The 25,655-nt window shown below is 36.1% G+C and overlaps 3 protein-coding genes and 1 long non-coding RNA gene across 5 annotated transcripts; 2 read left to right on the top strand and 2 right to left on the bottom strand.

Annotated features, from left to right (window-relative positions):
- The first annotated feature begins 238 nt into the window (after positions 1 to 238).
- LOC147563832 (transducin family protein / WD-40 repeat family protein) lies at positions 239 to 10,991 on the top strand. Of its 2 annotated transcripts, none has more exons than XM_086641090.1 (19): positions 239 to 657; positions 883 to 910; positions 2,026 to 2,126; positions 2,297 to 2,500; positions 2,610 to 2,853; positions 3,589 to 3,764; positions 4,523 to 4,605; positions 5,268 to 5,340; positions 5,631 to 5,696; positions 6,214 to 6,256; positions 6,935 to 7,074; positions 7,230 to 7,442; positions 7,937 to 8,021; positions 8,114 to 8,408; positions 8,585 to 8,843; positions 9,136 to 9,355; positions 9,738 to 9,952; positions 10,536 to 10,696; positions 10,802 to 10,991. In XM_086641090.1, the coding sequence occupies exons 1-18, from the start codon at positions 532 to 534 to the stop codon at positions 10,683 to 10,685; spliced, it is 2,721 nt and encodes a 906-aa protein (XP_086497216.1). In that variant the 5' UTR covers positions 239 to 531; the 3' UTR covers positions 10,686 to 10,696; positions 10,802 to 10,991. The 2 variants fall into 2 exon arrangements, 1 of the variants encoding a protein (XP_086497216.1); XR_015225392.1 differs by having other exon boundaries at positions 365 to 657; positions 10,536 to 10,801; positions 10,850 to 10,991.
- Positions 10,992 to 13,444: 2,453 nt separating this feature from the next.
- Positions 13,445 to 14,395, top strand: LOC147563831 (subtilisin-like protease SBT3.3). The gene is made up of 4 exons (XM_086641081.1): positions 13,445 to 13,574; positions 13,741 to 13,838; positions 13,951 to 14,048; positions 14,131 to 14,395. Exons 1-4 carry the CDS (start codon positions 13,446 to 13,448, stop codon positions 14,202 to 14,204), a joined length of 399 nt encoding a protein of 132 aa, XP_086497207.1. The 5' UTR covers position 13,445; the 3' UTR covers positions 14,205 to 14,395.
- Positions 14,396 to 14,464: 69 nt separating this feature from the next.
- Positions 14,465 to 21,539, bottom strand: LOC147563830 (dihydroorotate dehydrogenase (quinone), mitochondrial-like). The gene is made up of 11 exons (XM_086641069.1): positions 20,710 to 21,539; positions 19,849 to 19,931; positions 18,763 to 19,086; positions 18,213 to 18,468; positions 16,750 to 16,830; positions 16,535 to 16,642; positions 16,411 to 16,440; positions 16,099 to 16,236; positions 15,636 to 15,673; positions 15,430 to 15,529; positions 14,465 to 14,878 (listed from the first exon to the last, which is right to left on the bottom strand). Exons 1-11 carry the CDS (start codon positions 20,833 to 20,835, stop codon positions 14,804 to 14,806), a joined length of 1,359 nt encoding a protein of 452 aa, XP_086497195.1. The 5' UTR covers positions 20,836 to 21,539; the 3' UTR covers positions 14,465 to 14,803.
- A 1,138-nt stretch (positions 21,540 to 22,677) lies between these two features.
- LOC147563829 (uncharacterized) lies at positions 22,678 to 24,927 on the bottom strand. The gene is made up of 2 exons (XR_015225362.1): positions 23,082 to 24,927; positions 22,678 to 22,951 (listed from the first exon to the last, which is right to left on the bottom strand). It is a non-coding gene; the product is annotated as an uncharacterized LOC147563829 (long non-coding RNA).
- Positions 24,928 to 25,655: the final 728 nt, after the last annotated feature.

Genomic DNA, 25,655 nt, shown 5'->3' with positions numbered 1-25,655 from the left:
AATTTAACATAAATCAAATTTCAAACTACGTTTAATATAAATCAGTGTCATCGTGTGATTTATCACAATAGAGCTCTCTGGTTACGAAGCCCAAAAGAGTGACACGAAGGAAGCCCTAGAGAGAGAGATAAGAAGACAAAGAGAGGCCTCCGTATCCGTGTCATATACTGCATAGCAAACCATCGTTACAGAGACCTATCCGTATCCATATGAAGCCTAAGGAGACGCTAACGGAACCGAAGAACGTTGTTAGTGCCTATACACTCTAGGGGTGCCTCGTTTGAAAGATGGGAGCTTATAGCAATTTCACAAATTTGATTGGGGGGGGGGTTACAATAAAAGCGCTTTTAACATAAATAGAGCTGCCCTTAGATCTGGCCTGTCGGGCCCCTATCAATTTTATTAGTGTGAGGAAACCTAATTCCTTCCATCATAAACCCTTCAAACCTTCTTCTTCTTCTTTCTTCTTCTTCTTCATAAACCCTAATTTCTTGTCAGCTCTTACCAGGGAGCAAAAGAAACAACAAAACGATGGGAATTTTTGAACCATTTAGGGCTATCGGTTATATTACGAGCAGTGTTCCTTTCTCTGTTCAGAGATTGGGTACTGAAACCTTCGTCACCGTCAGTGTTGGTAAAGCTTGGCAAATTTATAACGTATGTTTTAACTCCAACCTCTCTCCTTCTCTCTCTAGAATTGGTAGTTTGAAGTTCAACTATAAGTTCTAGCTCGACTTCTTAGTGGTTAAATAGGTGTTAACCCTAACAATTATTTTGCTGTCTTGATTTACTTAATGTCTGCTTTTATATGATTCCCTTAATACTACAAGTATACTTTCAGTGGTAATCGGAAACTAATTTGAATTGTTTCATCCATTTCAGTGTGCTAAATTGACATTGGTTCTTGTAGGTAAGTTTCGTTACTCGAAGCTTTTATTTTTTTTCGTTATGTTAACGTGTATGAATTGTTTACTTGTTTCGTATAATTAACCTGATGATTATGATTTAATTATATTGATGCTTGTTAGCGAGGCATTTGTTCGTTTCCGTTTTGTTTCTTGTACAAATGATACAATGGGGTTTGAATTTGGTATATCACAAATCTTTTGTTCGAGCTAAACGTTGCATCTACTGCATTTTGCTATGTGGTCTTGTAATATTTACACATATAGGCAACTATTCACTCTTGTGCTCTAATTTAAATGCTTGGTGGACTTCTATCTTAATACCCACTCTGTCCAATATAAACAAAGAAAATAGTCGGTTCCGTCCACTTCAGTTCTATCTTTTTTCGTCAATGTCTTGGTAGATCTCTCTGGCATGTATAGGTGGTTTGCGTAGCAATCCCAGTTACCATTAAGAATTTGTTTAAAATAAAAAAATTGTTGTAAAGATCTGACTCATCCTTCGCATTTGCCCTTCTTCGGGTCTGATATATATTTGTACTCTTGGTAGACTTGCACAGAAGTTGGTAGCCAGGTAATAAATCTGTCAAAAAATGAAGGGAAACTCTGCAGTGTTTGTTTAGTTATTGCTGAGTGATCTGAAAAGTGTGATACCTTCCATCTCTTCTTGGGTGATTTTTTGGTTTACTCAAGAGAGATAAGTATATGGCCTACATTTTTTGGAAGTTTAATGAATTTACTGAAAAAGAACAGAGAGTACTTACAATACCACATTTCATTTGTTGAGTTGTCCTTGCACATAAAATGTGATGGAGAACAGTTGAAAACGAATGTCTTTCTAGATTTGTCAAATGCCAATAGGTCGTGTAAATCTTTTTTCTTCTCCTAACTTGAAGCATCATAATATGTAAGTTTATCAGATCCTGATAAACATTGAGTGGCTTTTGTTTAGATAACTAGTACGTCGTAATCGCGGAGGTACTAGTTTTTGTAGTCAACCAAATGTAGATTAGGTTAAAATTATCCGATATGAAATATTACATTTTGTTTTCTAAGTTTTTTGTGTAGATTATAGTGTTTAATTACATACTTACAGTTCATGTTTTTTTTCTTTACGAAGGACCTCAATTGCCAAAGAAGATTCGAGCGCTTGCAACTTACCGTGATTATACATTTGCTGCATATGGGAATGAGATTGCTGTTTTCAAGCGCGCTCACCAGGTTGTTAATTGAAATTTTTTCTTTTCGAAGTGGTCTACCTGGCCAAAGATGAAATTTCTTTGCTTACATGAACAATAAAGTGATGGGCATGCATGAAGCAAGCATCCTCCCTTTTAATGCTTGCCCGGTTTTATGTTCTTCAGTGTCTGACACCGATGTATTCTGAACAGGTAGCAATATGGAACAGGCACAGTGAAAAGGTCAATAAGTTACTTTTGTTTGGAGATCACATCCTAAGTGTTGATGTTAAAGGTAACCTATTCATATGGGCATTTAAAGGGATTGATGAGAATCTTGCTCCAATTAGTCACATTCTGCTTGGAGATGGGTTCACTCCTACCTGCATAATGCACCCTGAGACTTACTTAAATAAAGTATTGCACTTCTCTGCTCTTACGTTTAAAGTATTTATACATTTTTTGGTCTTCAATCGAGCAACAGCTCCAGTCACAGGAAACTCCTTCTAAAAGTTTTGCATCTTAGGTTATAATTGGAAGCCAAGAAGGATCGCTGCAGCTTTGGAACATCAGCACACAAAAGAAAATATATGATTTTAAGGGGTGGAATTCATCTATCAGTTGTTGTGTTTCCTCACCCGCACTAGATGTGGTTGCTGTTGGCTGTGCTGATGGTAACGTTCACGTTCATAACGTTAAATATGACGAAGAGTTATTTACATTTACACATTCTACTCGAGGTGCTGTGACTGCCTTATCTTTCAGAACAGGTAACTTCAGGCTGTACTATGATTCTGTGCTGTATTTCTGAGGAATTATTTAATTGGCGTAATAGGTTTTAAACATTGGTTAATTGTTCCAGCTTAAGAATTTTTATTTTGAACAAGCATAGAGACAAGACAAGAGAAACTGCGAGCTTGTCAAGATGAAACATTATTATGTGAGATGCCATGTTTTTAATAACGTTTTAGGTCTTTGTGACAGTTTGTGTGGATTTAAAAATTCATTCGTTGCAAATCAATAAATCATTTGAGCATTAAGATTTGAATTTGGTTTAGAGATATGTGAGACGATGATACACACATTACATCATACCTTGCTTTGAGAATTTTGATGAAAATGTGTAGGTGGGAGCTTCTATATACATTTCACCATTGATCAAGAGCATCGTATAAGGATTTTCCTACAATAGTTGTTAGCTGAACTATCAACTCTTCAATAATATAAATTATTGACTGTGAACCATCTATTTGTGGGAATCAACCCTTTCTATGTGAGACAAACAAAATCCTCTGCTTATCGGTTTTCCAATTAAAATTGAAACATATCCAGTCCATATATCAATAGAATTCACATACTAATATAACTACTACAAACCTTAGTCCGAAGGAAATCAAACTCCTTTACGAAATTAGGAACTAAATTTGAACTTCTATTCTAATAAGGATTCAGCTAGTCGGATAACTTTGAATTTGTACTCATCATCTTCTTGTCTTTCCTTCAAGATGGACAGCCTCTTCTAGCATCAGGAGGTTCATCAGGTGTTATAAGCATATGGAATCTTGAGAAAAGAAGGCTACAATCAGTTATAAAAGATGCTCATGACAGTTCAATAGTATCTCTGCATTTCTTTGCTAATGAACCTGTGCTTATGAGTTCTGCAGCTGATAATTCAATAAAGGTGATTATATATTTTCTTTCCACTTGTCTTGCTACCTGATTGTTTTATGTGGTTGAGTTGAGACTTTGATAAAATTTTGCGGAAAAATATGCAGGTAACTATTTTAGCAATGTGACTATGATTTTGCTTACTACTATCTATCTAAAAAATCTGTTAGCTTGATAGCGTAATATAAATATGCCGGCATGCTTTCTCATGTTAATGCCTAAGGTTTGACCCCGTAATATATATTTATTGATTTTTGTAGTTTATGCACTTGTCTGCTCCTAGAATGTTGAGCTGTGCTGATCTATATGCTTACAACTGATTAAAGTAATTCGAGAACTCGAGCTTTGTATCTGTTTGAGGGTTTCTTATGAACTCAGAGCAGCTGCTGATGCTGCTTCTCTCTCTTATTGAATCACTCTTCTTTTCTGGGCTAGCTATTGAGTAACTCGTTATATAACTTGACTAGAGACTCGGTTGAGCTGGTCTTGACTTGGCATATTACTAGGAGTTAACTAGCACTGGTCTTCTCTGTAGATAGACTCAGACAGCCCTGGGGGATTTTTTGTCAGGTGCATAAAGAACATTTTGACCAGATATCATCCACCTCAGACTAGGCTCATACTTGGAGCATTACAAAATTGTGTTAAAAACTAAAATAAGTAGTATACATGCACTGGCCTTTTGTGCCTTCAAAATTATATACACATTTCCTTTTATGATTTCTATTCTCTTCGATTAAATATTTGCATCTTCACTTTAACTTTATGCAGATGTGGATCTTTGATACAAGCGATGGTGATCCTCGTCTATTACGCTTCAGAAGCGGGCACAGTGCTCCACCACTTTGCATAAGGTGAGCACTTCTTTTGTATGTTGCCCTTCTGATATATTATATTATTTCTTTTCTGTTTAAGGGTGTCTATGTAATTGATCACATAATGGAGAATACAGAGGAAGTGGATGAAAGTTCACCAGTGGATCTTATCGAACTTTTGGAGTCCAAATATTCTGAAAAGCAATACTTACTATAACAATTATGATAATAGGTTTGATTGGTCATCAGCAGTTTAGTAATAATAATGATTAACTAGATCAATAACTATTTATTATAACCGTTATTAATGATATTAATGAAATACTATGATTGCCAATATTAATAGTTTCATGATAATGATACTAGAACACTGTTTTTGTTATCAATCTTGCTCCTGATGTATTCATGTCCACGTGGCGTTCGTAGATAGAAGTGGTCCATCACGATAATACATGCATTTTTCATCACTTCTACTTATTTTTTCACTCAGCTAGGTCCCACACGCAACTCTGTTGGGCTTGGGCCGCTGACATCCGCCACAGGGCAAACCACCGTTTCTGAGGCCCTCTAAACTTATTCTTTCATAGAGGCCTCAAGTAGACGACAACTCCCTTAGACACAGTTTACAACTTTATCGTATTGTTTGCTACATATGTAATCAAGCCTTATCTTTCCTAAGACGTTTGTGTGCTCTTACTAAGGTTCTATGCGAACGGGAGACATATTTTATCTGCTGGTCAAGATCGTGCTTTCCGGCTTTTCTCTGTCATCCAGGTTTGTCAATATTAATAGTTTTGTGGTGAATTTGTTTTTTCTCATTTGTCTAATAGATGTTTGTGCAGTGTGCTCGGTTGAAACCTTGAGGCTGAAATTTGATTTTTTGGGGAAATAATTATTTAGTCGGTTAAATTTTATTGCTTCTGAATTAATATAATTTGCTGAAATTTTCTTTGCCTTCTACTAGTTTTTTGCTCCTTTAGTCCATGTGTGGTGTTTTACGCATGTTATTCTCTTTTATTGATGTCCATAAGTTGTGCTTATTGAATATAACCTTTTATGACCAGGATCAACAAAGTAGAGAGCTTTCCCAGCGTCATATATCCAAAAAAGCCAAGAAACTGAAGATGAAGGTATATTAGGAGCAATGCCTTGTGCTTTTTAATATAATATATGTAGCTTTATTAGGTGTGGAAACATGAATCTTGATAATTTGCGCTTGATATGCAAGTTCAGATAGTTAAGCAAATTTACTCTATACATGCTTGCTAGATGGTTTACCATTTACTTTCTATACAGAATACCCTATGAGGCTACAAAATCAATTTGACACGAATGTCACAATCTAATAGAAATAGGGAAAGTGTACAAGAAGAACAAGGTCCATATTCAATAATACTGCCAAAGTCTTCCTTGCTCCAGTTAAAGAACAATGAACATTATAGTCTTGTAGATAGTATTAAGTAACTGGAGTTCGGGTGGTCATTGTTGTAGATTCTGTTAGTATGTAAGTTCATTTTTTTTCCAGTTAGACCCATGGGAGAGAGGTTCTATCCCTTTGCTCGTACATGCAACATTTACGGTTACCTGATAGAGTGGATGAGCTGATTCTAATATTTAAATATTTGATCAAGTTGTTACTTATTTCAGGAAGAAGAGATTAAATTGAAGCCTGTTATATCATTTGATGTTGGTAAGTTCTCTCTATATATGGCGATAAGTTACAACATATATAATGTCTCCATGGTGTCTCTTGTTGATAAATATCATCATGGTATCTTAATTGCAATCATCGTAGGCAACTCCACGTAGGAAGTAACTACAGCTCCCTGGCCTCAATGGAAGGAAATCGAACGCTGGCTGAGATGGCCTTCATTTGTAGTCACTAGTCAGTTTATGTTGAGGTTGATAAGATATCTTTTGTTGAGAGCATCTTTCCTTTTACTTTATCTTGACCTAGAGTTGTCTCTATATAGAAGTTGGGTTCCTGACGTAGTTTGAAACTGAGGCCAGAGCTGATGCAGACTGCCCTGAAGTCTATTAATATTCTTCTAGTTTCATCATTTTACTACTTAATAAAATAATGTTTCTTTCCCGGGTTAATCTGTAGTCTTGGTCTGTAGTGCTAAAATAAAAAAGAAAGGAAGTAAAATTCCTTGAAGTACCATGAAATAGGAAGTCAAAATACAACTTAAACAATTACCTTAGTAACGAATTAACAAAATTCAAAATATGTTGGAAGCAAAGAAATAAGGATGAGAATAATTACATTGGTACAAGTAAAAGGTATTTTGCATATTTCATGTCTGGGTTCTTTAGGTTAATATGATTAACCTGATTTGCCTTTTCTTTTGTGTGCAACGAAATATAGCTGAAATTCGTGAACGTGACTGGTGCAATGTTGTTACCTGTCATATGGATACGGCACGAGCATATGTATGGAGACTACAAAACTTTGTTCTCGGTGAGCATATCCTGACACCGTCAGTTGAAAACCAGACACCTATTAAGGTATGCTTTCGAAGTGTTACACAATTCACATTATGTCTCTCTGTTCCCGGAGTTGGTTTATTAATTGGTAAAAAAAGATGAGTAATAGAGACTTGTTCACCTGTTTTCTATGAAGTCATACATGAGAGTGATATTCTTGAGAGATCTTTTGACAGGCTTGCACTATCAGTGCATGTGGCAATTTTGCTATTCTTGGGACAGAAGGTGGATGGATTGAGCGGTTTAATCTGCAATCCGGACAGAGCAGAGGTAACTACCTGGACAGATCTGAAAAAGGAAACCATGCTCATGATGGGGAGGTGGTTGGAGTTGCTTGTGATGCTACAAACACTCTTATGATAAGTGCGGGATATCATGGAGATATAAAGGTCTGATACCTCGTGGTTTTCTTTTTTAACTCAAGCCCTTCACTTGATATTTTGTTTAAAAGAGTTTTTGAAAACAAGGACATACCTCAAACAGCAGTCCATATATACTACGTAAATACACAAAGGGAAACTAATCAACCATTCAATTGGTTTGATATATAAGTTCTCTGCAATCTCGTATTTCTTCTGTTCCCTTGACAAATATATACTTTGTTTTCGAAATGTTATAGATGGTGTCACTCATATAAAAGAAGTAGACTGTGAATATATATAATTTGATGGTTAAGTGGTATGAAAGTTGGTGTCTGTGGTTATTGAATCAGGTGATCAGGCAATTGTATAGTATGTATGATGCTTTACCTACTGAATAATTTCTCCTTTATAGTCATTTGTAGTATCCTGGCTAATCCATTAGAATGGATGTGCCCATGATCTACCAACAACATAATGTGTCATTTTGTTTTTTCCCTTAAGCTTTTCTGATCTCTTTGCAGGTATGGGATTTCAAGGGGCGTGAACTGAAATCTAAATGGGATGTTGGTTCCTCTGTGGCCAAAATTGTTTATCATCGGTCGAATGGTAATGTTTCACTTGTGTTTTTTCTCGCCGTTTTCACTTTTGTATTTTAATTCTGCAAACAACATCATTCTTGTGGTGGTTGAAAATTGCAGGTCTTTTAGCTACTGTAGCAGATGATATGGTCATACGTTTATTTGACGTTGTGGCTCTTAGAATGGTCCGTAAATTTGAAGGTCATTCAGACCGAATTACAGATGCTTGTTTCAGTGAAGATGGAAAGTGGCTTCTATCATCTAGCATGGACGGGACTCTTAGAATTTGGGATGTTATCTTGGCAAGACAGCTAGATGCTATACAGGTTGATGTATCTATAACAGCTTTATCTCTCTCACCCAATATGGATGTCTTAGCAACTTCCCATGTTGAGCAAAATGGTGTCTACTTGTGGTGAGTTAAAGCTAGTCATCTAATCATCTTACTTGTAGTTCACTTCTGGTTTGTGCACGACCTTTCTTGATTTGAGACACTTGCGAGAAATGAGAATATTACTTACGAGCCTGCGGCCTTTTCAAAATGTTCTAGTCCAGTTTCTTACTTTCAATTGCGTCCTGGTAATGTATCAGGGTTAATCAGTCAATGTTCTCTGGAGGCTCTAATTTGAATCTATATGCAAGCGGGAAAGATATCGTGAGCGTTAAATTGCCAGGTATAGCTTCAAAAGAACACGTGGATGAAGATTCAGAAGTCTCTAACCTGAAACACTCCGAAAACATGGACATTGTTGGTGCTCCACTATCGAATTACCAGATTCCGGATCTTGTTACCTTATCTTTGTTGCCCAAGAGTCAGTGGCATAGTCTAATCAACTTAGACATCATAAAGGTTGGTATGGTCTTCTAAATTTATCAACTGAATTGTTACCGAAAAATGTATCTTGTATTTTGTACTGTCCTTTTGTTTCGTTTACATGTAGACCACATTTATCATTTTAAAGGGTACTTCCTAGGTGCAGATATGTTGGTACTTTGTATTTTACTTGGGTTGTAATGGCAACCTAAGCAGTCTGGATCAGGGTCAGCTGGGGACATTCATCTATGCCTGAATATTTTGCCGTTCTAGGCTAATCATTTATCTTTTCTTTAACATTGAAAATAATTTTATACGCAATTCGCAGGTTCGCAATAAGCCAATTGAGCCGCCAAAAAAGCCAGAGAAAACACCATTCTTCCTGCCTATAGTTCCAACTGTTTCAGGTGAAATATTGTTCAAACCAAGTGACATGTCTTCGGAAGAGAAGGAAAAAAGTGATGAATTGGAGCATAGCAAAAGAAAACCTGATCTACAATCCTCCATCTTCTTGCAACTTCTTCAGACATCGGCAGATAACAAGAACTGTAAGTGTTCTTTCTTACGTTTGTTTCGAAGTTAATGAAGATATTTGTGAATACTGTTTGTCAATTCACCAGTCCTCAGCTTGAAGTTCTTCCCAGAGAGCAAATCCCATCAGATGATCGTCATTCGTGACCATCTAGTCCACGGCATTTTTTTGTGTATTTCACTTTCTAGTTCCAACTTAGCATTTGATGCAAAGTAGTTATAATTCTATTAGAGATGATTATCAACTATTACTTTTTGGGCCTGTCACACTGTCTCTGGTGTTGATATCATTGTTGGGACTTGCCAGTTTACCTTACTTTTTCAGTCTTTCTCGATTTTACCTTAGACTCGTGTAAAATCATATTGTGTTATTGATTTCTTTTATTCTCTACAATGCAGTTACATCATTCACAGATCACATCAAGGGATTATCTCCTTCAGACCTAGATATGGAACTGCGGATTCTTCAGATTATTGATGACGATGATGAACAGGAACCCGAGAATAGACCGGAGATGCACTCAATTGAACTTCTATTGGATTACTTTATTCATGAGATGTCCTGCAGAAACAACTTCGAGTTCATCCAAGCTGTCATTAGATTGTTCCTCAAGGTAAACTACCAACTAATATTTTAGATTGTCCAACATGTTTTCTTTTTCCAGGTACATATTTATTTTCGTAGTGTTACAGCCGAATATGAACTTCTATTGCATTCTTTTCTAAGTCGCCAAGAAGTCGTGACAGTGATATCGTTGACTGTATTGCCGCCTACCCGGACTTTCGAGTAAACACAAGAGTTACTTTGGATTCGGCTACAGCCAAGACCGAGTGAAAATTCGTGAACTTGGCTCAAGTTGTGGTTTAGGAGATTAGAGAGAGAGAAAAAGATGGGAGGAACAAAATAAGGAGAAGCTTACATGTATGAACATGTATAATATTTATAAGTGGTGGGCAAGGTCTCTCGCTTGTGACACACTCACTTCGGGTCGTGCTCGAGCCGTAGTGAGCTGAGATCGGGACCAAATCCCACCCGAACCACTAGCTTTGCCTATTTTTTCATTTTATGGGCCTCCTAAACATTAATTCAAGTTTCAGGAGAATTAACACTGCTCTTTTTCTTGGTTCTTGTTCAGTTTTATTGAAGTATTTGAGAAATATTGTGTTATGAATGTTCTAATATCCCAATTCTGCCAGATACACGGTGAAACAATTCGACGCCATTCACAACTACAAGATAGGGCAAGAGAACTTTTAGAAATTCAAGCTTCAGTATGGCAGAAAGTTGATAAAATGTTCCAAAGTACTAGATGCATGATCACTTTCCTCAGCAATTCACAATTCTAAATGCACAACAGGTAAAATATCATATGTTTTTTCTTTCTACATGTGCTGCCCTAGATTATAAATATCGAATTAGTGAAAACTTTATTAGTTTGTTTAAAAATGGGTTATTTTTTCAGGTTCACGAACCAAATCAAATCTCTGTTTAAGTGGGGTTTGTATAACAGGTGAAGAGGGTGGTAAGTGTTATTCGAAAATTTGTACTCTTTTAGTTTACGCAATTGCAATTTTGTAGGATTTTTCTTGGGGTGAATAGTATAACAAACTTTTGTAATATTTTATTTGAATGAAATACCAATTTTGATAGTATAACTTCTTTGTGCCAATCTTTTCTTTGAACAAAAATGAAGAATCAAAACACAAGATGAAAAGTTATGAAACTTTTGTTTTATAAAGGATATACCTAATTATTAGTATTTGCATTTTGCAAGCATGCCTAATTGTCCAATCAGAAATCTGGGTATTATCATCTAAATGATTAGCTTTTCATCATCAAAATTTTGAATTAGGGCATATCATGGTGGAGCATAGATGGCACCAAAGTCAATAATGTAAACTATTACACTTGTAAATGATCTTTAATAATAACAAGGAGAAGGTTGTGATTCCTTGACAATACATCACATGATAAGATAATGTTAATCCACTAGATTCCAATCTGCCAAAGAATGAATGGGTTGTATATTTTTTTTTTTGATGAATGGGTTTTATATTACTACTACTACTACAAGCAAGCCCTTGAGTCGATTCAACATTATAATAGTTTTAACGAGATAATGTTTCTACATTATAGTAATTTTTTTGCAAAATATGGACATTCATGAAAATCATCATTTTATAGCGCTAAATGACCATACTGTAACAACTTTTTCATATCATTCAAATGTCGATTCAACTAGAAACCTTCTGTTTTCAACAAAAAAAACTATAAAACTTCTGTAAGATTTAGAAGGGTTTTGGTATAGGAAGAACATTTTTTTAGCAAAGGTAGTGCATTAGATAGGGAGAGCATAGAGGGATAAACATTTTTTTAAAAATATCTCAAATTTATACTTTGGTCCCTCCCATCAAACTATTTTGGACCAAAAAAGAGAGAAGAGAGTATCCTCCTGTTCGACTAAAAACCTTCGAGAGAGAAGAGAGAATTATGTTCGACCTAAAATCTTCGATCAAATCAAAGAAAGAAAAGAGAGATAAACATCTTGAAAAGGAGAAAAGTCCTAAATCTGTTTGATTCTATAAAAAAAAAAGAGATATAGAGATAGAAACCTAAACCCTAGATGACTAACACAACACTCATCTTCATAGAGAGTTTGTAATTCTTGTTATTGCTTGATTTCTCCATAGATTTTTAGGATTTTAACACTAGTTAAAGTAATTTTTGAAGATTTCAAGTATCAATATTGCAATGAGGAATACAAACAAGGATGTAACTCGAACAATATATAAGCGACATTTACATAAAATAAATTTTGCTTAGTATAAATAAAAATTCATGAATACCAACTGAAAATTTTAAAAAAAAATTCGGCAAGAGCAGTTGAAAAAACAAACTAATGTCAACCACTTCAGCCGAAATTTGTTACTATTTTAGCGGGGCCGGCTGAAATTTGTTATCTTTTTCAATCGACCCAACCGAAATTTGTCATCTTCAGCCGTTACGACCGAAATTTATTGTCTTTTTCACTCGACCCTACCGAAATTTGTTGTCTTTTTCAGTCGATCCAACCGAAAATTCTTTACGAAAAAAAGGCCTAAAACCCTAAAACGTTTGTTCAACCATAGAGGAAGACAAGAAAATGATATTTCTTTACCTGATGCATATTATCTTCATTTAGAAATGTCTTTGTTTAAGTCGATAACTTCGTTTAAGTTGATGTCCTTGTTTAAGTTGATGGTTTCGTTTAAGTCGATGTCTACGTTTAAGTCAAACGAATCTTCTTTCTTGATGTAGGTTGCCTCCTTCATTAACGGTGGTTCCTCATCCATGAGATCTTGAGACATCATTAAAAACTCGAAACTAAGACTATAGTGATGGTAAACTTTGCAAGTTTTTTTAATAGTAATGGTGATGTTGATAGTAGTACGATATTAGGTTTTTGGTTGTTTATGTGAGAGAAACTACAAGTGAATAAAATATTAAATTTATTATTATTTTTTATCTAAATCCTTCTAATTATTGGCACTATTTAGTGAATGATCCTTATAAGGCCATCCTTATACTAATTTGGTAAAGGAAGAACAAATACATAAATTGACCTTTGTAACGCACTGTCGTTACTAAATAGTGCTCTTCCTATACCAAAAGCCATTTAGAAACGTGATAAAACGTGAAATTTTGTTGTGATTAAATATCTGATTCTGATTCTGCCAACAACCCTTGACTCAAGTGGTAAGAGGTAAGTCTTCCAACTTAAAGGTCAAGAAGGGTTCGAGGCACACGCTTACCAATTCAAACAAAAAAAAAAAATCCGATTCTTCCACATTCGAACCAAGAAACATGACGAAACAAACATTTCATCCAAACAACAATTCAAGTATCGTCACACCACGGGACAATTCTACTCGTTTTCACACCAATTTTATACATTAACTGGATTTCCGACCATCTTAAAGAACAAAAACTAATTCATTGCGCTACCACTTGTGTTTCCTTGTATGGAAAGCGGGTAACCGCCACATGGCAAACACTAAGTGGGTTCCAAATTATAGGAACAAAATCATTAATGGAGGACTCATTAAGCTGAAATCTCATCCTTAAATATGCATGCATTAAGCACTCTTTCATCTACAACTAGGGTTACAAACAAATCCAAAAGCATGGCTCCTATTTCTCAATGTTTTCAGATCCTTCTCATGCTCTTTTCCTTCCTATCCTTCCTTAATGCTAATGTAAACTCTTCAATTCCTCCTCACTAGAGAGAGAGAGAGAGAGAAAGGGAGAGATATATCAAATGTCTTTCTAGTTGTTTACTTAGTACAACTTTTTGATTCATATTGGGTAATTTATAAATCAAATCTCAATAATAGTTATTTTGTTTCTTGTTGTTTGTTACAGAGTCAAAATGATCAAGCTTCAATTCAAATAGTTTACATGGCAAGATCAAAGGAATCAACAGCCAGCCATGTCTCAACACTGGCCTCGGTTCTTGGGAGGTCAAAGATCGAAACACAACATGATTATATATTTATATATAGGACTTCAACATAATACGAACATGAAATCAATTTTGTCGAAGAAAACTAACATATAGTTTAAACTGTGCAGTGAAGTAGCAGCTAAGAAAGCCATCATATATGAATATACAAGAACCATGAATAGTTTTGCAGCTAAACTCACTACTGATCAGATTTCAGCTCTTCTAAGTAACAGCTTCTTGCCTTTAGTTATGCTTAGTAGTAAGTTGTTATTAAAGCAACCCACTAAATGGAACTTGAAACTTTGCAGAGCAACCTGCTGTATTGAAGATACTCCCTGACGATATTCATACAGGTGATGTCTCAACATCAACGACTCCATGAAACTCTGCAATTCCTTTGATCGTGTAAAACACAAGGTCTTCAACAGTGTTGTATGCATATATGTATGTGTGTAGAAACGAATATTAGTAGATCAAATCAATTAACTGTCATATCGATATGTATGACCGTCTATAATAAACTCATCTGGTTTCTGCCCATCGTCTCTAGGTCAGATCAGAATTTGAAGAGAATCCCAGACACTCGGACTTCATTTTGTGCATGTTATTTCAAGTTACTTTCATTCTGTTAAAGTAATACTATTATTAACAACTTTGATCTTAAAATGGGAAATATAAGCCAAGAATGGTAGTTGTTAATTTCTACAACCACCTGAATGCACTGTTGTAATCTCATCTTTCCAGAGATTAATAAATAATACAAAATTTCATCGACAACTTATCATTGAGAATGAAACATATATAAACTAAACTTTATGCAAAACAAGAAAACATATAGTTGATGAGTGTGCTATGTTGATCAATAAAAATTTAGACTTGAAAAGTAACGTATTTCGGTGTCTGTGAAGATCTCCGTGTACGAGGTTATGACTTTTGCGGAGGAGAAATTTCTTTCTACTCCATAAAAGAGAACTACATTTGCTACCTGTAATCTGCACCAATAGCTTCATAGATCGACTTGAAACCATCTCTCTCTAAGCACTCTGCCAATTCAGCCTGTATACATCAAATATTTTGACGTACAAATTAGTTAACAGAGTACACACTGATATTAGCATAAGAACACAACAATATACGCATACATCGACAACTTCCAAAAAAAAAAAAAAGAGAACATATATGTACTAATGTAGGCTGTAGGCACGAAGGAATAAGTAGGTTAGGTTCCTGTTTCCGTTGGTTGTCCCTGTTTGGGTTGTTTTTATGGTCTAATTCTGGGTTTTGCTATCTGCTGAAAATAGCTATGTTTTCAACCGATAAAAATAAGAAACAGAGAATGCAAATGTGTTTTCTAACTTTTTGTTTATTTACAACGTCTGCATCTAACATCTTACCAAGTAAATTGCATGAATAGCAAACAATTAAGTCGAATTGATACAAACTTAGTTTGCCCATCACTTGAAGCTATAGAACCTTCTTATATCCATTTTTCTTGAATGACGTTATATCATTCCCTCAAATCCGGTTTTCACATAATTATAATCATTTGCTAAAAAAGAGGGACACCGCAACATTTTGTATGCAATATTGAGCAGTTAAAAAAACACCTTTATCCGTGGAATGAGAGCAGGTCCCTCGTAGGCGAAGGCTGTATAAAGTTGAACAAGAGTTGCTCCAGCACGTATCTTCTTGTATGCATCTTCACCACTGAATCAGATACAGAAAGAACAAGTTTCATTAGTATTTTTTAAATATAGGTGTCGGCGTGTCGCAAAGATTAACTAAACTTATTTCCTGAACTCCTGAAACTTACTTGCTAATTCCTCCACAACCAATCAGAGGAATCTTTCCCTGAGAAAGATTAGTAAAGCAGCAGTCAGTTCCGGAGAGAAATGAATGCAACTAGAGAGTGAAATTAAATGTGGAAAATTAAACATGTCAAGAACCTTAACAACGTGTTTACTTTTCAACCTACAAAGTTAGCTGCTATATATAAACTGCGTGGAGTACTTGATGAGTGAGGAAGTTACATGTTTCATCTTTTCAATTTTCATCAACTCAATGAGTCGATTCTCATTCTAGATATCACCAGAAACTTTCTTTAAACGAGATCTTGGACCCAAGATCGTTACTCATGTCCGTTTCGAGGTTTTGAGTTCTCCTCTGTTACTTCATTATATTTTTACGGATGGAGAGACGAACGAGTCTAATGTCACGCATTCATAAATCAACATGATCATTGATTTCATTTTAACTTTTAAGTTCAATCAACTTACCCTTGTCAAGAGAAACATGTCCTTGAGAACAGTGGTTGACATGTCAAATAGAGGCTTCCCGCTTAAACCACCTGTTTCTTGAGCAACAGGATTTGCACTTACAGGATCGGGCCTTGAAATGGTAGTATTTGATATGATCTGAATCGGAAGATAATGAACATTAACTTACATGGCAATGTGCTAATCCATCACCAGTAATTACGGCATTAAGCATGACATAATGCACACAGACATAATGAGTAACGAAAAAAATTCAGCCTAGAAGATTTAAATGGCTAACAAGATCAAAGCTTGTGAACAAAGAAAACTTACCAATCCATCCAAGCGGAGTGTAAGAGCAACCTATAACGATAAGAAAGAAGTCACGTTGAAACACTGGACGAGTAAATAAACAACATGATGAAAAGGCAAGCATTTAAGGTTGCTGTATGCATACTGCTGCGATATCTTCAAGGTCCTGTTTGGACAAATCTGGAGCAATTTTTACAAGCAGTGGAGGGGGTCCCTCCTCACCCCATTGCATTTCGTCACGAGCAGCTTGTACCTGTTTGTAAATGAAACAGTTATAAAGAGCAACAAAAATACCAATACTGGAGAGTCTAACAATTGGATGGCCAGAAGAATGGCTAAAGCTATGTTTGGAGGTCCTACCTTCTTAACGAGATCCTTTAATTGTTTTCTTCCCTGCAACTTCCGCAATCCAGGAGTATTTGGTGATGAAATATTTATAACCTGTATATGTATACACAGTATTCTCATATTAACACTATTGTCTGTTGAAGATTTACTGTATTGCAACGCGTAAAATAGATAATCATGAATCACAAAAACGTACAGACTGACTGCAGAGCAGATTTGCTTGTAAAACAGTTATCTTGTGCGTTAAGAAGAAACATTATCAGGAGAAAATATACGAATAGGATGAAGTTAAAGGTTTCCTCTTATTGGTATGTGAGACATTGTGACGCTATATCATAATATCATACTTACAAGGGTTTAAAATTAGTACGGAGACTATTGGTCATACGGAAATTGAGGCTTTTTAGTACAAAGAATATTTGAGTTGTGATAAGAGAAACTAGATGTTAGCCAATGAACTTCAATGAAAGAGATGAAAGATTCGGGAAATGTCATAAAATGTCCACAGTTCCAAAAAATAGTGAGGCTCTGAAGGAATGTCACATACTCATTTATAATTTGTATATCTACATAGGGTATAAAGGAACAACTTTGATTTTTGGCATAAATTCGGCAACATAGCATCAACTTCTTGAAATTGTACTATGGTATTTATAATATGTTGGTATGCATGTATAACTCTTTGTATGACCTGAACGCTCTTGTTATATATGGTTAAGTTGTATCTTCCTCTAACAGCACGTGAGGGTACACCGTCCACTTGCTCATCTAGGTAACCCCACAACTACTTGGACGCCCCTTTACCTCTCACTTCCTCCTCCTGTCGCTCCTCTACAAACTTTAGGGTGAACTTCATTCTCTTTTAACACATTAAAATATTACTCTAATCTTTCAGATGAAGCAAATAATCAATCTTTGCTCAATTGAACAATATAAGGATTTTCCTGCACCCAGAAGCACAAAGAAACTCTCTTATCATCGAAATCCTAACTTTCGTGCTAGGAACTCCGTACGCAGATACCTTGATAACTCCTGTCAAAAAACCTCCACATACTAGTAAATCGTACTAAAACTCTCAAACTGGTTACGAACCATTCAAGATACCTACTAACCCAAGGACTCCTTAGAAACCTAACTAAAATCTATTAAAACTTATGACCTAAATTATGACGCTAAAGCCTGTTGCATTCTTTTATAAATAATTACACCGGTTCACCTCATAAGCTAATAATAAAGCACAAGAACTAATGGAAGATCAAATTGGAATAATATAATTCTTGACTTCTTGTAGATCACATTGCATCACTAACAGTATATTTTCGAGTTAACTTACAAGTAAATAAGTTTAAGAAAAGACCAAAGAGGCAAAGACCCATATTCTCCAGTTTTAGCATATTCGGCTCCACAAGGACTAAACCCAAGCATTTGCATGTGTTTTCAGATTGTGAACTTAAGATTGAAAAAAGAGGACTAACCAAGTAATCAGCATACTGGGACAAAGTGTGGACTCCTTGGACATAGTCAGCTGTAGCATCTTCACTAGTTTTGTTCTTGCCAAGATTGACTCCAAGAATGCCTGGACCTGCTTTTCCTCCCTGCTTGCCTTCCTCACTAGGGGAAGGTGAAGTGCTAGAAGTTTCAGCCAGTTTTCTCTTACCATGCTGAGCACCCAACCGCTTTGCTACAGAGACAATGCCTTCACTATTAAACCCGCACCTATTTATGATAGCCCTAAAAAAAACCAAGCATTTTGATGTAAGACAGAAACAGTTGGAACACGTTTAAGGACTCTCTTAGAAGACTGGGCACGTTAGATGGAAAACTACTCTATTCAGAATCACTTATAATGATAAGAGGTCATATGCTATACTTGGGGGTAGACATTGTTATGCAAACAAGTTTCATAATTTGCGATTCAACTTATGCTTTTCCCTTTCAACATATATCTGCCAGCCATACTAATAAATTTTCGGCTTACAAAAAGTTAAACTCAGAGACCCAAAACTTAACTGCATGTGTTCTTACCCTTCCTTTGGCAATCTGAAAATCCGAGGCTTTGGGTTGCCCTCCTGTGGAACAGGGGTAACAGAGCCGACCTCTACGAAGCCAAAGCCAATCCCCAATAATCCTTCAACAGCCTCAGCATTTTTGTCAAAGCCGGCAGAAAGACCTATTGGGTTTGAAAATTTTCGGCCCCATACTTCCAACCCCAGTATCACAGAGTCTTGCCTCTTTTCTCTGGGAACTAGACCACGGGCTGCTGCAGATACAGCTAATCTGTGAGCAACCTCAGGGTCCAAATATGCAAAGAACGGATTGACAAGCTTTGTTGCTGAAAATAGCCATCCACTGTACCAAGTTACAAGCAGAAGATGTCTATACATTAGATAGAACATTACAGAAACAAATACATGGCAATAGTAAATGGTGTTTTTGTCTTTTGATCATTCAGTTTGGTCTTTTCTGAAGAGCTAGTAGCAAAGTCTGATTAGTGATCATTGGAGTTGTATAAGAAAGATGTCAGACCTAGCTGTATGAGGAAAAAACTTCACATGGTTCAACATGTGTTGATACTGTTACTAAGAATATAAATGGATTGCTAATGCTACCATGAGCAAAAACATATAGAGAAAAAAACTTCAGAACGAAATTGTTAAGCATCTAGCGACGAGAAACAAAATTTGAAGTTGAGAGTCGAAGACCAATTAGAACATGTGCTTCAACCACAGTAGAAGCGATACGGTCTTAGGTTGATTGAGAATATAATAAGCAGTAAAGAATGTAATAAATAATAGTATACCATTAGAATTTAAAGTTTTCAAAAAAAAGTTCCAAGAAATTAAAAGATGTTGTCTCGTTCTCATTTTCGGTCTAGGTATCGGTCTGTCTCGGCCGAGACACCCGAGATTCTCGGCCGAGACACCCGAGATTCTCGGCCAAACCCTACCTCGGTGTCTCGGCCGAGTCTCGTCTCGTGAGAGGGCTGAGACCAACTACATAGGTCATGCCTGAAGGCCCGATGTTAATATCTTTTCTCCCGACCCTGTGCTGCTAGAAAAAGGTTTGCAGAATAAGAAAAAGATGTGCAGCGATTGGGCAAGTAAAAAATACCAGAAAGTGGCCTCATCCACAGTACTCGCATAAGCTCCTCCAGCAATGACTAGACCTAACGTGGCTCCAGTCAGTAATCTTCCCTACAGTGCAAACATAATCACAACAAATTTAACGAAGCATGACTAGGAAAGTTCTTACGAGCAAGGAGAAAAGTATAAGCAAGAGAAGAGTGGTTTTCATATTTAACATCAGTAGATTGTTTATGATTTTCCCCTACTACGTGAAACTACATATAGAATTTCAGTGCTTTGATCTCACATTATCACGCCCTCACCTCGACCAAAAAGTCAAGGAATCATAAGCTTATCAGTAACCAAAACTTAAAAGGTAATCTTCCAACCCGAAAGTTCAAGGAATCATTTTCTTTTTTTGAAAAGTTTGAAGTTCAAGGAATCATATAACAAGATATACTTAAATTTATCCAAATTCAACATCTGGGTAGCAAAAAGTAAGAGAAAAGAAGGGTTATCTAGTAGTCTTCCGACCCGAAAATTAATTATTAGCCACAATCAATTCAAATTAAATTGCTTCAAAGACTTCAAACTTGGACCAAAGTAGTACACAGTGAATCAAAGAACTTAAAAGTAAGTACTTCATTTCTATAGTATTTTGTAACTAACATTCCTTATTAGACCTATTTCTTCAGTTTATAACAACTTAATTCATAACCATCATCAAACATAAACCCCATAATTCTCAAAACCAGTGGGAATCAAACCCTTATAAGGATCAAATTAATCAACTGATGTTTGTAATTAATCGAAAAACAGGTAAAATCTCAATAAGTATACTCCCAATCTTCAGTATCTAATAAAAGGAACAAACTTTATCAATGAAAAGAAGAATTGAGTATCTTACTTTCTTCGATGACTGAGGAATTTTTGGAACATTCCCAGAAACAGAACTTGAATGTCTTAAACCTACAACTTTCGTATTCCTATATAAAAGTTCTTTAATAAAATTCCTAGAAGCCCTTCCCGCCATGAAACCTAAACCCTAAATCCAGAACTTTTTTCTACTTCTTTCTTGCTTTTCAAACAAATGCGATTAGAAAAACGGGTAGAGAAATTATTTGATTGAAGAAAGATAGTCACTTTCAAATCGGATTCTTTTTGGAAGCTGGCAAAATATGGGGATGAAGAAGTGTGAGTTTTTTTTAGCTATGGCCTTTTGGGAACCTTTGGTTTGGTAGTTAATTTAAAAACTCTTTTAGGGTCTGTTTGTGTCGAAAGTCTATGAGCAAGGTCGGGGGGCTTTGGGCATCCTCAAAAGTCTCTAGAGCATCCGACCGAAAATTAGTTGGAAAAATCTTGGATGACACCACCACTCTACTTTCATGCTGGTCGCAAAGGTAGTGTGGCCAGACTAACATCCTCGACAAACCTTTAAAACGAAATTCTTTTCTGCTTCCTCTTTTCTTTCCACCACCACCATCGTTGTAACTCTCTCTAGTCTTTATATCTCTTTGTAATCTTTGATATCTCCCTTGCCCAGCTATCTCCCATTCTTTCTCTCTCATCTCTTTTTTTCTCTCCTTGTTTCCTTTTCCTTGTTCTGGTGAAGGAAAAAAATTTCATGTGCCGGAATCACCTTCATCTGAGATCTTAAAACCTTCGAGGAGGGTTTCCAGTGAAATCCTCTTCAAAGGTTATGTGGTCAATCATCTGACTATGAAATTGTCGATTGAGTTAATGAGAGCCCGCCTGTTCCAGCCGGAATAATCCAAGGCTCGGGGAAGTTCCTTTTCCAAGTCTTATTGCAGCGCATGAAGTAAGGCTAACGGCTATTTGACATAAAGTACAGTAAAGCATTTTAAAAAAGTCTATATAGAATAGAAAGCAGACCTTTGGGGCGAAGAAAGAAGGAAGCGATTGAGTCTGCTCCTCATTCTAGCGTAAGTTCCTCGAGGATAGGCTCTAAGGGACCGGTATGAAGGAAGGCGGGAAGCTTAGCCTACGAAAAGGAAGACTAGGCATTGAGTAAACTGCGCTAACTTCCTTGGACGGCGTGGAACCGGTGCTATCGATCTAAAACTCTAGATTAAAGGTTTAGAAATTCCAATTTAGTTTGCCCTTCCCCTTCATCTCTGGCGAAAGAAGGGTTTCGATGAAGAGAACGTTTCCCTTCGCACAAGTAGTGAGAGGAAGAAAAGGGGGAGAGACAACAGATAAAGGAAAAAAAGGGAAAGAGAAATAACACTGGTGGCCAGTTTTTTTTTAGAATTAGACTACGATCTAAGTTAGTTGTTATAAGGCATCGATACATCATGAAGATGTGATAAGCACGAGAACCGCCTAATTTAAACCATGAATGACAGAGGCCTAAAGTCCAACAACATGAAAGAAACCTAAAGCCCGACAAATTTATTACATTATGTACTTTATTTATAGTTTAATTACATAGAATAAATCTTGATGACAAACTGTACTCAATCCCACGACCTCGTGGGCTTTAAAGGGGTGCCCAACAACTACACCAAAGACTGGTGGACTTGGTGGCCAGTTTGCCAACAACCCCCTTGGGGTCGCGCAATATGATGGGTGAGGTTTTGAAGTCATCCAAAATTTACCACTCGAGATTTTTTTATTATGCCCCAAAGTCGTGGTCATGGACAAAATTAATCTCTACCAATATCTTTATCCAAACTAAACAATAGAGTTAGGTATTACAATTTGAAGTCACATTAGAGGATCGTCCATACTGCACCAAACAATACTGTTAGATATTTTTCTTCTTCTTTTACCAGATTAAGCAGGTTAAAAGACTACTGAGTCTATGACCATCAAAGAGCAATACAACTAAAAGCAACCAAGGAAACAAACAAGCAAAGCAAGATAAGATACTTTATTTCCAATGTATAACTTTTGGTTTCTAAGTCTAATTGCCAATCAAACCTTCCAAGACAATCATTTTCAACTGGACAGGCAAGTTCTTTACATCAAACTCCAAGTACTTCATGGGAGGTTTCATTTTAGATAAGAAATCAATTGTCTGATTCAATACTCGCACAATATGCTTAATCTTGTAATCTTCAGAGAAGGATTTCGAAAAAAGGCTTTTAATTCTTCTCCACAACCACCACATTCAGACACATAGCTTCCTGTTGGCACTCAAAAGATCACACACTATACAAGAATGAGAGCAATCACAACCTTCTTGAACTCAAAGCTTTGAGGCCACAGTCAACCCTATCTTAACTCTTTGTTTTAAATGAATGATGAGAGACTCACAAGTCACAAGTACAAGATCCAATAGCAGCTGCTGCTAAGACCACACCATTCATTCCTAGCAACCACAAAAACATCAAAGTTAAGAAGAAAGTACCCCTTCATTAAGCCAATCATTTTTTTTTTTTCACATACCAAACCTCTTACTACTCCAACCAAGGGTTGTTGGCAACAATCCTTATCATGTTATTCACAATTAGAAACCACCCTAATCTCCTAGGTTAAGGTTTGCATATGTGAGTCAATCTATATTACTCGAAATGCAATTCTTTATAATCACATTTTTATGCATTTAAACATGGCATTAATAATAACTGTCTCATTTTGATTCAGATGACTAAAACTAATCAGATTCAGGCAATTTAGAATGATGAAGAAATCACCAAAGGTAAAGAGTTTATGCTTACAAAGAGAACAAATGATAGTAAGTTTTTGCCCTAACTGGATTTTAAAAGTAAAAAAATGGAAGCTCAGATTCGCCTTTATTCAGACAATACGAATGTGTTTCTCTCTCTCTCTTTCTATCTCTTTGCATGGCTGCTTCAATGGTTGCCAAAATGAAGAAGAAAAGGGGGTTAAAAACACAGATAGATGTGTCTATCTTCCTTCCCCATCTTCAAATGACCATCCAAGATACCTCGCCATCCATGATTTATAATAGTAGAAAGAGATCTTTCAATTCATGTCTGAAAACCCTAATTAGGTTTTTAGATTTTATCATCACAGCCTCATTTATAAAACAAAAAGAAAGAGAGAAAGAAAGAAGGATTATTATTATTATTATCATCATCATCATCAACAACAAGATCAGCAGAAGCGACAAGTTTAGATAGAGAAAGAAAGAGAGAGGGTTGTTTGGTTTAGAAATGGAAGAGAAATCATTGGCTCTGGTTCTCAAGTAAAGAAACCCATGGAGATCACCGGAGAGGGGCAACAACCCCTCGGAAAAAAACACCCACATCTCTCCGGTGGTAGATCTCTCTCCATATTCATGGAGGAGCCTCATATCTAGAAAGAGCTAGTCATAGTTTTGTCATTCATTTATAGGGTCTCCCCAATTTTAATCAGTACTAGTAGTATAATAAGACAACTCCTCCTCATAAACCCTAAATCATCAAATTAACGGGTTGGGCAAATATTCCAAAAATATCCTTATAAGTAACAAATTTCTTATTTTAAAGCACATTCGTTAGAAACATTGTGCATCTACTTGTTTTTTTTTTTTTTTTGAGAATGCATCTATTTGTTGGTATAAACCTAATCTTATTCTAGCAGGTGAAGAATGTTCTTTACACATCAATTGATAGATTCATGGATTTTGTGTATAGAACGTTGCATCTTCATGATATGTCGAATATTAAAAAGTTTAGTCTACACTGTAATCGACTAAGTAATTACTCTAGGATGAATGCCTGGATATCTTCTATATTAAGGCGTAAAGTTGAAGAGCTCACTATACTAGATTTATTGGAAGATTTATCTATCTTCCTGTCTTTTTACTAGTGAGACACTAAGTTAGAGCTAAACAAAATCCGTTATGTCAGTCTTCCACGATCCATCTTTTTTCGGAGACTCACGATCCTTAAGTTTGTGCATGTTTGGTTTAATGATTCTATCAATCAACTCTTTTATAACTGCGCAGTGCTAGAAAAGTTGGATATATTAATCTGCCGCTGGAAGAATGAGAAGATTGCACACATTTCAGGCCTATGCTAATACGGTTTGCATGTGTTTATACTCCCCAACCAGTCAAGATTTGGGCACCGAATCTGCTGGCCCTCTTGCACAAAGGTTCGCTCACAGATATTCATGTTCTTCCTGGATTTTCTTCACTTAAGTGTGCACGCACCTATAGAAGTATGCTCATGTGAATCCGTCACATTCCTACCTTTGTCGCTAAATCTGAAATCCGTCACATTCCTACCTTTCAACAGAAACACAAGGGAGATGTGTGTGGTAAACTTTTTTTTTTTTGAAAAACGCTACGTATCAAACCTACGTATTTAAGTCCTTCTCAAACAAAAAATATATCTCAATTTGAATTAATGGAGAACAAACTGAAAATTTTGGAGTCCTCATTGGAAATTAAAGAGGAGAAACTAATGGTAGCTGAAGAAATAGTTGGGCTTCCAAGAGCTTCATCAAGTTGTGTAATTAAGTTTGTAGAACCACATCCACATTGATCTTTACTTTTTTTTTTTTTTTTTTTCTTATATGGGTTTCATTATTTTTGACAATTTGGTAATTAGCCTTGAAACGCAATTTTGTTACTAGAAAGATACTTATAGGGTCAGGAAAGTGGGTGAGAAGTTAGAAGTGCAAGAGAGATTGAAGCCATTACTCTTACCTGAAGTAGATAGGCTGAAGCCGCTCGACAACAACCCCAAAGTTGGAGAGAAGAGAAAAGATGGAGGAGACCTAACATGAGAGAAAATATACTCAAATGGGATGAAATCCTTCCATTTTTGTACCCTAACTGGTGTTAGTTGGAGGATTCTTAGTCACCTTCAAGAGTCAGTCTACCTGTCTGATGACCTGCAACTAATTACAAAACACAGTTTAAAGTTGAAGACTAAG

The sequence above is a fragment of the Eschscholzia californica genome, unplaced genomic scaffold (assembly GCF_041429995.1).
Source record: "Eschscholzia californica isolate CP2 unplaced genomic scaffold, dmEscCali1.0.p SCAF_1, whole genome shotgun sequence".
Classification (NCBI taxonomy): Eukaryota; Viridiplantae; Streptophyta; class Magnoliopsida; order Ranunculales; family Papaveraceae; genus Eschscholzia; species Eschscholzia californica.
The sequence above is the reverse complement of the archived record's forward strand: the minus strand, read 5'-3'. Positions and strand labels throughout refer to the sequence as shown.

Bases quoted from the DNA above. Each gene is read 5' to 3' on its own strand.
- LOC147563830 (XM_086641069.1), bottom strand. From the start codon at position 20,835: ATGGCGGGAAGGGCTTCTAGGAATTTTATTAAAGAACTTTTATATAGG. The intron at 16,441-16,534 runs GTATGCATACAG...TTATCGTTATAG, and splicing joins ACCTTGAAGATATCGCAGCA to GTTGCTCTTACACTCCGCTT. The intron at 16,237-16,410 runs GTAAGTTTTCTT...CTTCCGATTCAG, and splicing joins CACTCCGCTTGGATGGATTG to ATCATATCAAATACTACCAT.
- LOC147563831 (XM_086641081.1), top strand. From the start codon at position 13,446: ATGCATGCATTAAGCACTCTTTCATCTACAACTAGGGTTACAAACAAA. The intron at 13,575-13,740 runs GTAAACTCTTCA...TGTTTGTTACAG, and splicing joins TATCCTTCCTTAATGCTAAT to AGTCAAAATGATCAAGCTTC. The intron at 13,839-13,950 runs GTCAAAGATCGA...TAAACTGTGCAG, and splicing joins CTGGCCTCGGTTCTTGGGAG to TGAAGTAGCAGCTAAGAAAG.
- LOC147563832 (XM_086641090.1), top strand. From the start codon at position 532: ATGGGAATTTTTGAACCATTTAGGGCTATCGGTTATATTACGAGCAGT. The intron at 5,341-5,630 runs GTTTGTCAATAT...TTTTATGACCAG, and splicing joins GGCTTTTCTCTGTCATCCAG to GATCAACAAAGTAGAGAGCT. The intron at 8,409-8,584 runs GTGAGTTAAAGC...GTAATGTATCAG, and splicing joins CAAAATGGTGTCTACTTGTG to GGTTAATCAGTCAATGTTCT.